Raw genomic sequence first — 18,025 nt, 5'->3', positions numbered from 1 at the left:
TAGCAGCCGGGTGAATAAGGTGAATACTCCCCTCACAGGACACAACAAGACATGAGTACAGGAGTCCTGCTATACTCCCCTCACAGGACATGAGTACAGGAGTCCTGCTATACTCCCCTCACAGGACACAACAAGACATGAGTACAAGACATGAGTACAGGAGTACTGTTATACTCCACTCACAGGGAAGAAATCAAAACAGAGCCTCACACTACAGATGCATCCAAGTTACTGCATGTGAAGACATCTATCTATGACTTGCAGTTGCTGTATACACCACGTTGGTATTTCTGTAACTTTTATAAGTAATACTAAGTTCACTTTGGTTCACTCAAAAATGTGACCACGTTTTCCACAAGTGCTAAAGGCCTCAACTAGCATCTGCTTCAACTAGCATCTGCATCAACTAGCATCTGCCTCAACTAGCATCTGCATCAACTAGCATCTGTGTGCCTGCTGGAGAGCTGGGAGGAGCAGCGAAGTAGGAAATAAACGGAAAAGACTGATGGTCAAAAGAACAGGAGTGTAGAGTTATGGCAGAGGAGGTGAAAAACAGGAGTGTGAGGTTATGGGAGAAGAGGGGCGGGGGGGGGGGGGGGTCAAGAGGAGACAAAAGAAGAAAGGAAGAGAGGGCAGATGACTAAGAGGAAGAGTGTGGGAGAGTGAGGAACGAGAGCACATAAGAGCATGAGCGAGAGAACATGAGAGCATGAGAGAGAGAGAGAGAGAGAGAGAGAGAATAGAGATGACAGGAGTGAGCTGGAGTGCAAGAGTGGATGAGTGGAGGACAGGAGTGGACTGACCGTGTACTTGGGCTTGAAGAGGGCACCGAGATGAGACATGACCGAATCCAAGTTGGGCAGCCGGAACTCCCTCTCTCCACCCTGGGAGAGAACACACAACAGAACAGCAGACAGAGAGAAAGAAATGAGAAGGATTTAGAGAAAAGAAGAGAGAGTGAGAGAGAGAGTAAGAGAGAGAGAGCATAAAGGAGAAAAAAGACACCAAGAGACAGAGATAGCATCATTAGGCCTATCTGTGGTACCTTATCTGAGCCATCATCAGCCTGTGGCCTCCGTGCAGTGTTTATACTGGGTCTGGTGCCTCTGCATTTGCAACATTCAGATGAGCCCAGTACTATCTGTCCCTACACACACGTACTGTTCATCTAAATCTAAATTTGTTTCTTCTGTGGCAAAGCAGCTCATTTTCATGCATGTCTGCCCTGGGTGGCCTGCTTTTTTCATGCATGTCTGCCCTGCGGTGGTGTGCTTTATTTGGGATGCAGTATTATGGAAATAAGTCAGCCACAGTAACATACACTGAAGCAAATGTAAGCATTCCCCACTGACTACTGCCTATAGACCCTTTCAAGAGAGTTCCATTATCAGCATCATACTGTAGTTGGCCCCACAAGGCTTCCGTTTTAAATTCCATATGTTATCTTAATGCAGAGGAAGTCGATTGGGAACCAAATAGAATGTTCAAGCATTGTTTTTTTTTATTGTTGTAGACCCTTTCAACAATAAAAACAAAAACAATGCTTGAACGTTCTATAGACCCTTTCAACAATAAAAACAAAAACAATGCTTGAACGTTCTATTTGGTTCCCAATCTACTTCCTCTGCATTAAGATAACATATGGAATGTTAAAACGGAAGCCTTGTGGGGCCAACTATGATGCTGATAATGGAACTCTCTTGAAAGGGTCTATACTGCTTCAAGGTATCTTAAATGTAAGCATCAATCATGGTTTCATGCCAGGATAGGGCTGGATGGCTCATGAGCCTGATATAGAGGTTACTTTATGGTTTGTTGTCTAGTAAAATCCACTATGGCTTTTAGAATGGAAAGGGGTCATTTAGTTTTTTAGTGAGAGATTTGCTCAGCTAAGATGTTAATGAGATGTTGAGACAAGATGGCGTCAAAACTTTGAAGGTGCTCTCAAATTGAAATGTCTTTTTACAGATTCTCAGAAGATACAGAGGATGAGCCATTACTTCCCTGTGGTCCACAAAATCATCCACATTACCCAAGTAGGGAGCTTTCAGAAATTTTGTAACTTCCTTACACATCTTACACAACTTGTAACATTCTCTTCTCACTTGTTGGTGAAGTTAACACAACTATCTACATGTTCACAGCTACACCAGGCTGCTTTCATTCCTCATTCAAATAATTAGGAACTAACACTGGCTCCTCTCACTTGTTGGTGAAGTTAACACAACTATCTACATGTTCACAGCTACACCAGGCTGCTTTCATTCCTCATTCAAATAATTAGGAACTAACACTGGCTCCTCACTACCGCTACATTTTGAGAACCCCCCCCCCCCCCCAACACACACACACACACACACGCACACAATGTCATCTGTTACATTTGAATGACCAAACTTCCTTGCTATGGCCAGGGGGAAGGGGAAGGACAGAGGACCTGGGAGAGGACACTAAACCAATATAATTTCTCGTTCGTTCTGTGACTGAATCACACATGCTGACAAAACATGTTCCACAAGCCCCCCCCCCCAATCTCCAGTTCTGTTATGAATGCTCTACCTGCATTTGAAGTATGAAGCTTCTCTGCTAATAGAAGGAAATGCAGGGAAATGTATAAGTATATAAGTATATATACTTTTTTGATCCCGTGAGGGAAATTTAGTCTCTGCATTTAACCCAATCGGTGAATTAGTGAAACACAAACAGCACACAGTGAACACACAGTGAGGTGAAGCACACACTAATCCCGGCGCAGTGAGCTGCCTGCTTCAACGGCGGCGCTCGGGGAGCAGTGAGGGGTTAGGTGCCTTGCTCAAGGGCACTTCAGCCGCGGCCCACTGGTCGGGGCTCGAACCGGCAACCCTCTGGTTACAAGTCCAGAGTGCTAACCAGTGGGCCACGGCTGCCCCTAATGGGCTGCCCCTAAATGGACACCAGGACAGGGTCTAGGGCACACGACTGATGACTAATGGCATTTAAAAGTAAAGTGTAATTCAGGGAAGACTCTATATTTATTACCCAGCCTTCAAAGAACTATAATACCAACAACAGCAGCAAGCACAGGCAGTGATTAAGCATCCCTGAGGAGAGTCACACACAAAGCATATTTACTCAATATCTAAGGTAATGGGCCATTAAATAGCATCACAGTGTGTCTCCTGCTATTGGCATCATGTCTTTAATCTTTCACAAATCTAAAAACCTTTTGGGCAAAATGGTTAGATTATTTTTACGAAAATATTCCAGAGAAAGTCAAGTCTGGAGATGGATTACACCTTCAACATCTTTTAACCCTTTTCTGTAAACAGTTTTCCCCCAGAACAGGGCTTAATGATCCAGCGGCCATGGTGAAAGTCCTGATGTGGCACATTATTCCTCATAGTTGTGGTTAGTACCATTCACTATTTCATAAGACATTTAGCAATGCTGAAGGACGATGCAGAATGTCGGTAGAGCAGTATCATCATAGTGTCTATTGGCCAATCATTTTTACTGACCTGTGCATGTCTTCCAGGAACACACACACACACACACAAAAAAATGCAAACACAAACACAAACACAAACACACACACACACACACACACATATGCACACACATACAAGGCACACAGATAAACGCTTGTGCCTGTGCACACGAAAATCTAACATGTATAAACACACACTAACACACGCGTGCCTTGAACACACTGCCTGCATTGTGTCTGAAGAACCGCTCGGTTTCGTGTTGCTCTTAATTTCAGCAACTCTCAGGCACGGCTCAAACCACGTTGCAACCACGACCCAGCTAGAGAACAGACGGAGGGCCTATTTGCTGCGCTCCATGCAAGCGCTTCTGTGCAGAAATACACCGAACAGACCAATTGCTCGTCATAATGTGTGTTTAAGCCTGGAGGCTACATATGTACCATAATGCCTCATTCATAGCAGATCTGCGGCGTGTGTGTTCTGCCACTACTGCCGGTTGCATGTGTGTGTTCTCACCATGACCCTCTCTCACACTGCATGTGTGTGTTCTCACCATGGCTCTCTCTCACACTGTATGTGTGTGTTCACACCATGACCCTCTCTCACACTGCATGTGTGTGTTCTCATCTCACCATGACCCTCTCACACTGCATGTGTGTGTTCTCACCATGACCCTCTCTCACACTGCATGTGTGTGTTCTCACCATGACCCTCTCTCACACTGTATGTGTGTGTTCACACCTCACCATAACCCTCTCATACCGCATGTGTGTTTTCACCATGACCCTCTCACACTGCATGTGTGTGTTCTTGTTCACACCATGACCCTCTCACACTGCATGTGTGTGTTCTCATCTCACCATGACCCTCTCATACCGCATGTGTGTTTTCACCATGACCCTCTCACACTGCATGTGTGTGTTCTTGTTCACACCATGACCCTCTCACACTGCATGTGTGTGTTCTCGTTCACACCATGACCCTCTCACACTGCATGTGTGTGTTCTCATCTCACCATGACCCTCTCTCACACTGGTCTGCTGAGGAGCTGCTGCGGTGCTATCTTTCATCGTATCCTTTCACAGGACCACTGTCCACTCACTTGCCATTTGCTTGAAAAATAGCCGTCACGTTTATATGACCACGTATACGACACATGGCTGCAGCACGGCTCAAGCAGTCACGCCACGTATTTGATAGTTAGGTGAAAGACAGTAAGCTTTCTCTGTCTCTACAGCAACCACGGGTAAACAAAAACATGTGACTGCTTTCTGGTGACATATCTGTCAGATCTTCATTTGCGCTCATTAATGTTTGTCAGTGTGGATTTATTGCCATTTAATAAATGCAAACTCAATGCCGAAAGACAACAGCAGCTCTGTTGCAGTGCCACTTCTGAGACACTCCTAGTGTGAACATACACATAGAACTGTGAGAGCCGTTTTGCAAATGTGACAGAGGCAATGTGTCCTGGCTGACACAGACACACACGCACACACAGGCACACACACACACACACACACACACACACACACACACACACACACACACACACACACACACACACACACACACACACACACACACACACACACACACACACAAATGCACAACTTCTCTATTACTGACTACAAACAGGCTTGACTGTGACAGACCACCGGAATCTAATCCCTTCAGACACTTGGTGGAACTTCGTTTTGGAAAGCATTTAGCATCTACTACCTGTACCTCCATGGACTCTATCCACCTATGTCATATCCATCTATATGGAATGAAGTGCGTCTAAAAGAGATATTTCACACAAGCACAATGCATGTGTGCGTAAGGCACAGGCACAATGTGTGTGTGTGTGTAAGGCACAGGTCACGTTTAGCTCCACACAGAGATTATCACAATGTGTGTGTGTGTAAGGCACAGGTCACGTTTAGCTCCACACAGAGATTATCACAATGTGTGTGTGTGTGTAAGGCACAGGTCATGTTTAGCTCCACACAGAGATTATCACAAAACTGAATGAGTCTCTATAGGGCCACTAGGATGACACGTTTTGAAGGGAAGTGAAATGAGCAAAAGAAAATGACCAACAATTATGTTCACACAGTCACTCCTTCCACTGACCGCAACTACACGTGTGTGTGTGTGTGTGTATGTGTGTGTGTGTGTGTGTGTGTATTGCTCACTCATGCTGGAGGGGAAGGAGATAATGGAGTGCCAGTCATCGTCCAGATCGATGCGTAATGGCTACTTGGCAAGTGTGTGTGCGTGTATGTTTTTCTGTGTGAGTGCATATGCGTGTGTGTGTGTGTGTTTCTGTGAGTGTGTACGTGTTTCTGTGTGCATGTGTATATCTGTGCATGTCTGTGTCTGTAGTATAAACATGAGTATGTGTGTGTGTGTGTGTGTGTGTGTGTGTGTGTGAGTGTGTCGCTGTCCCCAGAAGGCCACTCACGCTGGAGGTGGACGAGGTGATGGAGCGGCGGTCGTCGTCGTCCAGGTCGATGCGAGGCGGATCGCGGTCGCCCAGCCACTGGAGCTTCTCGGCCAGCAGCAGCCTCTGGGCCTCCAGCCGCGCCCTCGTCACCATGGAAACCATCACCTGCTGACGGCTGTCCTCTAGAGCGTTGCGCTTACTGTACTGATATATCCTGCAGACACACACACACACACACACACGCACGTATGACTACAAAAATGTGCAGAAACATTACATTTATTGTAAAAAAAGTTGCAAATAATACACAGACATACAGTACAAAAACAGATCCTGTCCGACCACTATGCACATAATCAGCTATCGACCCACACACTCGCAAAAACTCACACACATTTACACAAACACCAGACAAACAAACAGAAATGCACAAGTACAGCCATGTTCCGCTAACTCCTCCAAGACTTCTCATTTGCTTTGCCATTAGAGTCTGAACCCCAGCGCTCTGGCTGCCACAGATGTGCTCCGGGCGGCATTAACAAGCTCCAACAGGAGCGCGCTGCTAATCAGAGCACCTCATCAGCTTCTGAGGACGCTATGATGGGCGGACATGTTGTGCACATCTAATTTGTGTCAACATGCTACTACTTTCACGCTGATCAAAGTGGACTTGAGGGCTCGTACGGCTCTCAAAACACACTACTCAAAAGGAAACGCACACACACGCACGCACACACATGCATGCGCGCGCACACATGCACGCACACACACACACACACACACACACACACACACACACACACCACACACCCTTTAAAGATGGAACCAACTAAAAGCCAGAGTAATACTCTTCTGACATCCACCGGAGAGGCTTCTTATTAATTATACAGCGTATTAACTCCCCATAAATCAGCTGTAAGTGCTAATGGCTTTGGACAGCCACATAAACCAAGACAAATGAGCACAGGCCACCCTACATCACTTCTCATTCTGACTACATCCACCCGTGCCACCGTCAACCTAATCAGTCCTGCAGCAGAGCAGGAAAACAGGGGAACAGTGTGTGCCAGACAGAGAAAGAGAGAATGAGAGAGTGACTGAAAGAGAAAGAGGAGAGACAGAGAAAAAGAAGAGATTAGAATGAGAGTTGGAGTACCGATGAGGTCTCCTGAGGAACAGCTCATAGCTTACAGCTGCTGCCCAGAGGAACAGCTCATAGCTTACAGCTGCTGCCCAGAGGAACAGCTCATAGCTTACAGCTGCTGCCCAGGAGGAACAGCTCATAGCTTACAGCTGCTGCCCAGAGGAACAGCTCATAGCTTACAGCTGCTGCCCAGAGGAACAGCTCATAGCTTACAGCTGCTGCCCAGGAGGAACTTTGAGAACTAGTGAGACACACCTACGCATGGGCACCATCACATCATAATAATAATAATAATAATAATAATAAGCTTTATTTGTATAGCACCTTTCATACACAGAATGCAGCTCAAAGTGCTTTACATTTGAAGCATGTAACACAATAATAGTCAGTCAGTCATTATCAATCATTTTTCTTTGCTGTTTATGATCTACTCAGCAACATATCAAAAATATAGAAAATGACGTCATAAGACTGGCAGCCTTAACCCTCTTACCCCCCACAAGCACGCCATATGGCAACTGTGGCAAGGAAAAACTCCCATATTCCAGGAAGAAAGCTTGAGCAGAACCTGACTTAATAGGGGGAGCCCATCTGCTTCTGGCTGGCTGCGCCCTCCAATAGTAGCAGATGTAGAATAATCTGAAAAAGTAGTCTACAGGATAAGATGAGTTAACTAAAAGCTTTCCTGTACAGGTATGTTTTCAGATCTTTTTTAAAAATATTTACTGAACTCGCCTGCTTGATGTACAGAGGCAGGGTGTTCCATAGTTTGGGGGCATAATGGATAAACGCAGCTTCTCCACTTTGTTTGTGGAGCACTTTGGGTATGATTAAAAGATTAGAATTGGATGATCTAAGTTTCCTTTGTGGTTGATAAGATATTAAACGCTCAGAGATATATGAAGGTGCTATGCCATTCAGAGCTTTGTAAGTAATTAACATAACCTTAAAATCAATTCTATAGGAAATAGGGGGCCAGTGCAGTTCAGCCAACACAGGGGTGATGTGTTCTCTCTTCTTAGTCTTAGTTAAAAGTCTAGCCGCAGAGTTCTGTATGAGTGCCAATTTCTTTAGATGTTTTTTGGGAAGACCAGTGAAAAGTGCATTGCAGTAGTCTAACCTGCTAGTGATAAAGGCGTGAATTAGTTTTTCTGCATCTTGTTGAGTTAAAAAGGGCCGCACTTTGGCAATGTTTCTCAAGTGGAAATAGGCTGTCTGAGTAACTTTACTGATATGGGGCTTAAAACTTAACTCTGCATCTAAGATGACACCGAGGCTTGTTACTTTTGGTTTGACCTGGTGTGCCAAGTTCCCCAGATTACTAAGAATAATATCTCGCTTTTTTGCTCATCCACTGATTAATGGAGGTTAGGCATGCAGTGAGGGAGCAAAGGCCATCTGGGTTAGTTGGCTCCACAGACATATACAATTGGGTATCATCTGCGTAGCTGTGGAAGTTTACATTATGCTGACTTATGACGTTTCCCAATGGAAGCATATATAGAGAAAATAGCAGGGGACCAAGGCAGCTCCCCTGGGCCACACCAAAAGGCAAGTCATGTTTTTCAGATACATGATCTCCTAGACTGATATAAAAATCTCTGCCAGTAATGTAGGTTTGAAACCAGTTTAGAGCATTATCAGAGAGACCCACCCACTTCGCAAGGCGGTGAATTAGGATGCTATGATCAATGGTGTCAAATGCCGCACTCAAATCCAGAAGAATAAGGATTGAGACTTTGTTTGAGTCAGTAGCTAGTCTGAGATCATTGACTATTTTTACTAGAGCCATTTCTGTGCTGTGATTTGATCTAAAACCTGATTGGAATTTTTCAAGGATACTGTTTTCGTTGAGGAAGGTATTTAACTGATTACAAACAACTTTTTCAAGTACTTTGCTCAAAAACGATAGATTTGATATAGGCCTGTAGTTGCTCAGATTGGTATGGTCAAGATTTGACTTTTTAAGTAAAGGTTTCACAACAGCGGTTTTAAAAGCAGTTGGAAATATACCTGTTTCTGAGGTATTTATTACCTTGAGAGAAAAGGGAGCTAAGCTATCATATACTTTTTTGAGGAATGTAGTAGGGATTGGATCTAAAACACATGTTGAGGAGCCGGTTTGAGTTATAATTTTACCAAGCTCAGATTGAGTAATAGTGCTAAAGGACCTTAATTTTGGGGGGCTGTTTTTGGGTGTACTATCAAACATATTACTTGTGTTACCAATAGCCTCCCTTATAGAAATGACTTTGTTTTTGAAGAAGTCTGCAAATTCTTCGCATCTTAGAGAGGATGCCTGACTGAGTGTATCAAAAGGTGTTTGATGCAATAGCCTATCAATGGTAGAGAACAATACCCTAGAGTTTCCACTGTTTTCAGCAATTACCTTAGAGAAGTGGTTCCTCCTCTCATTCCAAATAGCTCTATTATAATTTGCTATTTTTTCTTTTAGAATGGCACGGTGAACCTGTAACTTTTTTCTGTAAAGTTTTTCTCCATGTTCTCTCAGCTTTTCTACATGATCTTTTTAGATCATGGATATTTTCGTTCATCCAAGGTGTCAGTTTGCTACAGGGCCTTTTTTAGTCTTTAAGGGTGCCACTCTGTCAAGCAGAGCGCCTAATTCACGATTGAGAGCCTCTACCATTTGATCAATGGGATGATGTAAAATATCTAAATTTATGGAGTCTATAAGAGCTATGAACTGCTGTTCTGCTCTAATGTCCAAGAGTCGCGATTTGATTGCAATTTCGGGATGAATTTTTGGAGTATGTAGTACTATATTAAAAGATACACAATGATGATCAGACATATTTATATCATTTACTGATAAGTCTGTGACTTCTATCCCTCTAGAAATGACTAGATCGAGGGTGTTGCCAAGGTTGTGGGTGGGTCCTGTAACATGCTGCTTTAGCTCTAAACTGTCCAACACATTAAGGAACTTACTGGCTTTAGCATCAGTTGTCTTATTGACATGAATATTGAAGTCGCCATTTACAATTATCCGATCATAGCTAGTGATGATGAGCGACATAAGTTCAGAAAACTGGTCGAGAAAGCCAGTCCATAGTTTAGGAGGGCGGTATAAGGTTAATAGAAGTACAGCTGGGTCAGCCTTCAGAGTGAGGGCAATATACTCAAAGGAAGCGAATTCGCCAAAGTTGACTCTAGTGCAACTATATTTGTTTGAGAGAATGGAGGCAATTCCACCACCTCGTTTGCCTATAATTCTTCAACAAGAACAGCTTCGCTGTCTGAAGTCAGCCAGGTTTCAACAAGAAACAGAAAATCCAATTTTTTTTCACTAATAAAATCATTGATTGCAAAGGTTTTGGTAGTAAGTGCACCTATATTTAGTAAACCCATGTTAGCTGAAAATGCCTCTGGCTTTTGAGGAATATGCTGAGGTATGGAAAGAATATTTGTTAGGTTTCTAGTTTTAAATTTGTCTTTTCTTTTTACTATACGTTGGGTAGAAATCAACGTTGGAATAGAACTATAAGCATAAGTCATGCTATTGCATGACGCAGCTTGATCTATGGTAGTAGTATTGTATGTTACCCTGCAGAAAACATTCTCAGACCCATCCACATGTATAATGTCATTCAAATCAATACCTGGGGGGCGTGAATCTGTAATATTTTCTACAGAATGTCAATGCCTCAGTGTGGACGCTATGTTGTCAGAGAGTAGCCTGGCTCCATGTTGGTTTGGGTGGAGACCATCACGCTTCAGCATACTGGGCCTCTCCCAGAACAAGCCCCAGTTGTTGACATAGGGGATGCTTAGGGAAGCGCAGTAGCGTTTGAGCCAGGTGTGGAGATCGAACAGTCTGGACCATCTCTCAGCACCTTTTCTGTAGGTAGGGAGAGGCCCAGAGATGACAAAGCGTTTTTCTGTGCCCATCAGAGTGGTGATGAGAGTTTTGTAGTTTTCCTGCAGTGCTACTGACTGCTTATCTCTGATGTCGTTCGTGCCCACGTGTACGATGATGTTGTTGACCTTGGTGTGGCAGGCCAGGATGCTTGGGAGTTTCTGCTGGATGTCAAGGACCTTGGCACCAGGGAAGCAGTAGACCTTGGAGGGACCGCTACATGATGGGGGAATGCAGAGGTCTCTAACCATGGAACTGCCGATGACCAGGGTGGAGGTTGATGAGGTCCGGGGAGGAGGGGTCGGGGGGCGCCGACTTTGAGGAGGGACCGGGATGGTTGTCTCGGGGCAGGAGGGGCTCCTCATCCTCGGTCAGAATGGCATAGCGATTTTCCAGTCGTATAGGTTGGGCTGGGCCTGAGTGCCGTCCGGACCGCCTGCCGTGCTTGTGATGCTTGCTTCTACGCCATGGCTCAGGCTGGTGTGGAGTGGAGCTGGCCAGCAGAGCAGGCTTGGTTCTCAGCAGAGGCCGGGGAGAGGCAACAGGGACAGAAGTTGCATTAGTGCATGGCATGGTTAAAGTATTGGAGGACAGAGTGAAATCAGGGCATCTGGCATTTGTGTGTGTAAGAGAGGTAACGTTACTTACGGAGAGAATGGTGTCGAGGAACTGTTCATCCTTCTCAATCTGATGGAGGATCGCTATTCTGGCTTCGAGTTCCACTATCTTTTCGCTGAGAAGGACGCATGAGTCGCAGCCTGGTGCACAGCTGAGGGGAGGCATTGTGTCGCGGCGAGGGCTCGTCAGTGTCAACTGTCTTTTAAACGTTTGTTTGCTAGTTGGCTAGCAACAGCGATATTGTGCAGTTCCTTGATAACTCGAACACAGGTAGCGGGTAAGTAATCTGAGAAGATCTCACTTTTATATTGAGTCACTAGTTTTGAGAGACGTTAGAAGGAATTTGATGCTTTCTTCTTCCAGATAGCGTTTCCTTGGCCCGGTATTATTTGCAGCCCTTGATACTGGCTTAACGTTTAACGTTAACGTTTGACAGAAAAGTTTAGCGATCAAGGTTATCAACAACAAGGTTAGCAACAACAGTTTATGCAACAGTTTGTTCACGAGATATAATCGGTAGCCAGTAAATCCGTAGAAAGTAGATGGTAACAAGGAGATTTAAGATAGATCATATGTCTGTGCAGCGTGTGCAAAGCTCGCTACTGGACATCATCACATCACATGTGTGTGTGTGTGTGTGCAAGCTCGCTAGTCGCTACTGTCTGTGAGAAACATGTGTGCAAGAGTGTGAAGAGCTGGTGCGTCTCCCTTTTACCAGTAAACACATGAATAAAGCGTAAACACATGAATAGATCCACCCAACTGCTCTCAGCTCTGCACACATGTCTTTCTCACCAGAGAAAGAGGAAAAGAAAGAGAGAAAGAGAGAGAGATAGAGAGAGAACGAACTTAATACAAACATGCAGATATAAGAAAGTAGACAAAAAAGCCAGGGATGTCCAGTTCATGCATACAGACCCACAGGCTTACCTTTGTCCACTGAGTATCATGCATACAGACACAGGGCTTACCTCTGTCCACTGAGTATCGGGCCCTCCTGCTCAGACTGCAGGTCCAGCTCCAGTTGGGTGACTGTGGCCTGCTGGTTCCCCAGCGTGGTGGTCAAGGTCAGCAGCTCGTCCTCCACTGTGGTCAGCCTGCACGACCAGAGCACATGAAGAGGAGAACACGCGGGTTATACAACAATTGGGTTCTATGTAACTATTTATTTGTTTTTGATTGGCCGAGAGACGTTCCATGAGTTGGAATATCCCGTCTATACTGTTCTCCTGTGCTGAATATCCCGTCTATACTGTTCTCCCGTGCTGAATATCCCATCTATAGATAGATAGATAGATAGATAGATACTTTATTGATCCTCAAGGGGAAATTCAAGAATTTATACTTTATACTGTTCTCCCGTGCTGAATCTGGTAGAGCAAAGTGAAAACAGCTCCAAGGTGACGGGTTTCACACCTGATGTGGCAGCACACTGATGTGGGTGAATGCATCTCAGCATGTCCATTCAGAGGAGTCAGAGGATGAGCAAATGACCATCTCCTTGAGGATGCACGTAGCCAACTCAATACCAGTAGCGCTTGACAGCAGAGCCTTTTCTTTTCTTTCTCTGTCAGATTTAAATTAAAACACGCACAACGCATTGTGTTGAACTGATTAGAATCATTCTCCTATTCTTCTTGTAGGTTTGTGCAAATTATATTCTTGCTGAAGAAATACATTTTTTAGTTTTTTAATTGTGAGAGTGACTAAATAACAGAATCCATCATGGATATATCAAGTGGCCACTACCAGATCTTTTTAAGAATAAATAAATATTGGTGGTGATACCTAGTATATCAGACTGAGCCATTAAATGACTGTTCTCCATATTATATACTGCATGGAGCTCTCTAGATTAAAAGCAAGGAGCCCTCATGGTACTGTGATGATACAATTTAAAGTAACTGCACTTCCAAGGGACTCAAGGTAAAGGTTATATACAATATGTACAATATATAAAATCCATATATAGATAGATATAGTCTTTACACAGACTGCACACGTGATGTGGGGTGCTGGATATTGCCTTTCTTATGGCATATACGAAAATAAGCGTCAATATTCACTAGAGTCATTATTCTGGAGCTAAACCAACATTCATTCTGCCATATGAAAAGCCTACATACTCTCCCAATGAAGCCCACGCCCCAAAGGGACTGATGAGCAGAATTTTCCAGAGTAAGGAGCTCGATAATTACAATGTCTGATGATGCATTACAATTGCATTATTAAAGTGAAACATTGCTCTACGATGATTGCCTCATTACTTAGGACAGCTGGGAACATTACTTTGGGATCAATCTCTGCGATTTCTCAAATCAATCAGAATGAAATCGAGAATTTTATGCTTCAGTTATTAGCAATAATGAGACAGTTGTAGCATCTCTGTTTTCAGGCAATATTGGTGAGGAGAGGAGAATTGTGCTCATGCTAATGTGTGCAGCTCAGTGAATGACAGTACCATGAACTCCCCGTTCAATTCTTCCTCTTTTTGCCTGGCTTTGCATAGCGAACAGCGTTCACAAGCCTGATGAAAACTGTACGCAGTAAAGGATTGTCCTGTGGAGGGGAAATGGAATCCTTCAGTGAAGGAGATTGCACTCATGGACTGCAATATTGATGACAGTGCTGATGACACTATAACACTGATGACCTGCAGTGGCTGACTGTAATCAGACACCGTCTTTGACCGCACTGAGCTATAAAATGGAAATATAAAGAAGGAAGTTAAATCATGTACTGTATTTCCTGACAATGGAGAACGCTCTAGATAACTTTACTACAGGATCGAATAACAAGGAATGGTGTCCATTCCTCAGCAAGTGCAGCAGTCATTAAAGAAAAGGAAACAGTCACCACCATTATTCCCTGAGTAAATATTGTTCAAGTGTATGCGTTTGTCATAAAACACAACACAGACAACACAGACTCCCAATGGTGGGTTTCAGTATGGGACCCACGCCGAGCCACAACACCACCACGCTCCACTACATGAAAAAGCATTTGTCATGATGACTGGATCTGACCTACCGCTGGGCAAGGAGTGGACACCTCATTCTACCTTCTCACTCAGCGCACGTGTACTCAAAGCCTCCGAGGGTTTCTGTGCAACCACCCTCTCACATCACATGGGCCACACACCTAGCAGTGGACACATGCTCCAAGCTTGCACATGTTTCTTGAATTTCCCCTTGGGGATCAATAAAGTATGTATGTATGTATGTATGTTATGTATGTATGGTATGTATGTATGTATATATGTATGTATGTATGTATCTATCTATCTATCCATCCATCCATCCATCCATCCATCCATCAGAGCCAGGGGCAGTTCAGTAATATAAAATCAATGGAATCCCCTGGCCACTCACAACAACTAGGCACATTGTAACTGATAATTCTGCACATTCGGCAAAGCCTGATAAAAATAACCACTGCTTGTGTGGCATGATTGCAATCTTTGTCAGTCTCACTGAGAAGAGTGAGAAGTGAACATGCGATCGGTCAAAAATGGTCTCTATCAGTTAGCACCTTTTTTCAGACACGGGTCAGAATATAGCGGCATAAATAGAGTCCCACAAAACAAGTATGAGCAGGAAAGCACGACAACACCAAGACAGCACCAAGGAGTAGTCTCTGTGCATAGACCTGTAGACTGACTCTGTGTATAGACCTGTAGACTGACTCTGTGTATAGACCTGTAGACTGACTCCTTGTTTTTTGACAAGCAAACTGAGAGCGCTGCAGATATCGAAACAGACTTCAGTATCTTTGTGAACACAGACCAACATCTTTGTTCACCACATGTTAAGAGTAAGCAAACTATAAATAAGACTATTAAGCAGCTCAACAGAGAAAAATATAATATTACTATATACTATGATAATTTGCAACATTTGAGAAAAGACCATGGGTTGGAAAAATGAAAAAAAAAAAAAAAGTTGGAGTGTTGATGGGGCTAAGCAAATGAAAGTGAAAAACCTGTGAGTCAGTTATTTTGTCGGTATTTTGTGGGTTAGAAAAAGGAAAGTGTGTGTGTGTGTGTACTGTACAGAGGGTCCCAGTTAAAAATTGACACTTCATTCACGATCATGGTGAATGGTGAAATGTAAGTACAACTGCAGCCGCTTGGGGGCAGCATAGTCCGCTGTGGAGTTCCACGGTCGAACCAGACGGCGCATTCGACAGCAAGGGCTGTGATTGGCCGAGTTTTCAGTGCGTTTCTCTGTGTTTTTAGCAGCCCCTGCAACATGCTAGTCCACTGTAGCCTAAGCCTTGTACATAATGTTAAACATAGTTTTGGATTCAGTGGCAAGATTTCTTGATTGTACAGTGTCTGTCTCTCAGTAATGTTTTAAAATGAGAGCTTCGTCAGCTGGCAGTAGGCTACTTTGTCGGTAGTCATGAGAAGTTCGCTTGCTAACAGAACATAAATATGCTGCCCAGAAACCTTGTGAATAGTTCTGATTTTTTTTACTACACTAACGAGGTTGAAATATAGACTTTGCCTACAGCATCTCCTTAACAGTAATGTTAACAAAATGACAGCATTCATATGACAAAGAAAAACGAATTCGGTCACTCAAGACTGTGCCACAGCAACCAGTGTAGGCTACAGTCCTACTCAATAGGCCTACTCGAAGCAGATAGCGTTGTCTGACGGTCGAGTGGGTTAATGCGCGTATTTCCAGAACAGGTCTGCAACTTTCAGGTAGTTCTGAGTTCGAATCTAGGCAGGAGCAGAGCCATATAAAGGCCTAGGCCTATTGTTATCATTTTTTGCAAGGTGTTGCTCCTGGCAATACTTGTTTATAATACGTTTGGTGATTAATTGATAGCTGTTTTTGGGACACGTTAAACGTTCTTTATAATGAGCGCATCCGGGGAGTAAAACGACTGTTACGCGCTGTTACAACTGTAGGCTACAATGATTGCAATACAAAAATATGCGCGTGTTAGTTTAGTTAGTTTTGTGATGTTTTGCACTTTTGCCTCATGTGTTTTCAGGTTTGAGGGCTTTTTTGGCAAGATTGACCTTGGTTAGACTCTGCATATGTTATTTCTCCGTATGGAAAATAAAGTCAATTTTCGACACACGTCTGTTATTAGTTAAATAACAAGTGTTGCTTGTTAAAACATGTGACTAGTGAAACTCAAATGATTTTAGAAATATTTAGCCAAAGCCAAAAAGAGAAGGAGAGACGCCGGTGCAGCTCAGATGTCTTCTTAATTTTCTTTATTCTTTAGTAAAAGGTGCAGAACATTATTAAACTTTGACTAACGTTTCGATGTTCGTTAGTCAAAAACATCGACACATCGAAATGTTAGTCAAAGTTTAATAATGTTCTGCAGCTTTTACTGAAGAATAAAGAAAATTAAGAAGACATCTGAGCTGCACCGGCGTCTCTCCTCTCTAAAATATCTGTCCTGGCCTGGTTGCAACGGATTGTGGCCAAACGACAGAAGCGCGGAGAACCCTCCTTTGTCTTCCAAAAAGTGTTACTTTGTGCCCCGCGCTCCCCCACTGCTTGTGAAAGAAGGGGATGGGGGAGGGGGGCTTAACGTGAAAAAGCTTAATGTCACAAAACGGAAACGAGTCGTTTTAGGCTACAGGCCTTCATAATGGTAGGCTACAGGAAGTGGGGGGAGGGTATGGGATGACCAGAGCCGTCATCTATCGTCTTTCCAGGCACACAGACACAGGCACACCTCCAAAGTGATTGACCAGAGCCGTCATCTATCGTCTTTCCAGGCACACAGACACAGGCACACCTCCAAAGTGATTGAGAAAAAACGCATGATCCTCCCCAGTCCCAACAATGTATTGATGCCTTAGGCTACTGGGTCAATTTGGGAGCTTGCATGCTACGACTCCTTCCTTGAAATGCCTTGAAAAGGCTGTCGTTTGCACAATTTCACAAATAATCACCGGGACCGAAACAAACCTGTCAACTTTTCCCGGGTTTATCGCGTATTTTAACTTTTTCCTCGCTGTCTTAGGAGGAGCTGCAGGGCCGTCGCAAGGGGATGCGAGGCCCTGTGCCAACTTGACAGATGCAAGGCCCTTTTCACTTACGTGCATGAAATCATGCGATAGCTTACTTTACACATAGCCAAGGCTACCGTCGGTGTATTTTAATAGTAGCCTAGTCTAATAAGCTACACCAGCTTGCCTTTAAGAGGGGAAATTCAATTGTATAGCCTATAACATTAGCTGAGTCACATATTTGGCCATATGGTGTTTATCATAGGCTACATCACGAAACCAAATAGTGTAACAAAGGCGAACACTTTAACAGGGGGAATTCATTGGGCATGAATCATTGTGCTGAACGGTATTTGTCAATGAGCAGAAACACACACGACATTCAAACTATTGATAAGATGTACTGGTCTGTATCTGTAGGCTAACATTGGACAAATAAATGACACTGACTCGCCATATCCTGACTCAGGAAAAAAATAAATTTCTTGCTTTGCCGCAA

General features: G+C 43.8%; 1 protein-coding gene across 4 annotated transcripts in view; it reads right to left on the bottom strand.

Annotated features, from left to right (window-relative positions):
- fes (FES proto-oncogene, tyrosine kinase) overlaps positions 1-18,025 on the bottom strand; it is a 42,811-nt gene that overhangs the window by 14,277 nt on the left and 10,509 nt on the right. For all 4 annotated transcript variants that reach the window (XR_006022347.1, XR_006022348.1, XM_042061882.1 and 1 more), the window contains exons 8-10: positions 12,512-12,637; positions 5,917-6,112; positions 804-884 (exon numbers count right to left, since the gene is read on the bottom strand). Coding sequence is in view for 2 of the 4 variants with exons in the window: in XM_042061882.1 (XP_041917816.1) it covers positions 804-884; positions 5,917-6,112; positions 12,512-12,637 (403 nt within the window). In the remaining 2 variants the exon portion in view is untranslated. The remainder of the gene's footprint in view (positions 1-803; positions 885-5,916; positions 6,113-12,511; positions 12,638-18,025) is intronic.

This window comes from Alosa sapidissima, chromosome 14 (genome assembly GCF_018492685.1).
Source record: "Alosa sapidissima isolate fAloSap1 chromosome 14, fAloSap1.pri, whole genome shotgun sequence".
Lineage (NCBI taxonomy): Eukaryota > Metazoa > Chordata > Actinopteri > Clupeiformes > Clupeidae > Alosa > Alosa sapidissima.
This window is presented reverse-complemented; position numbering and strand designations above follow the sequence as displayed.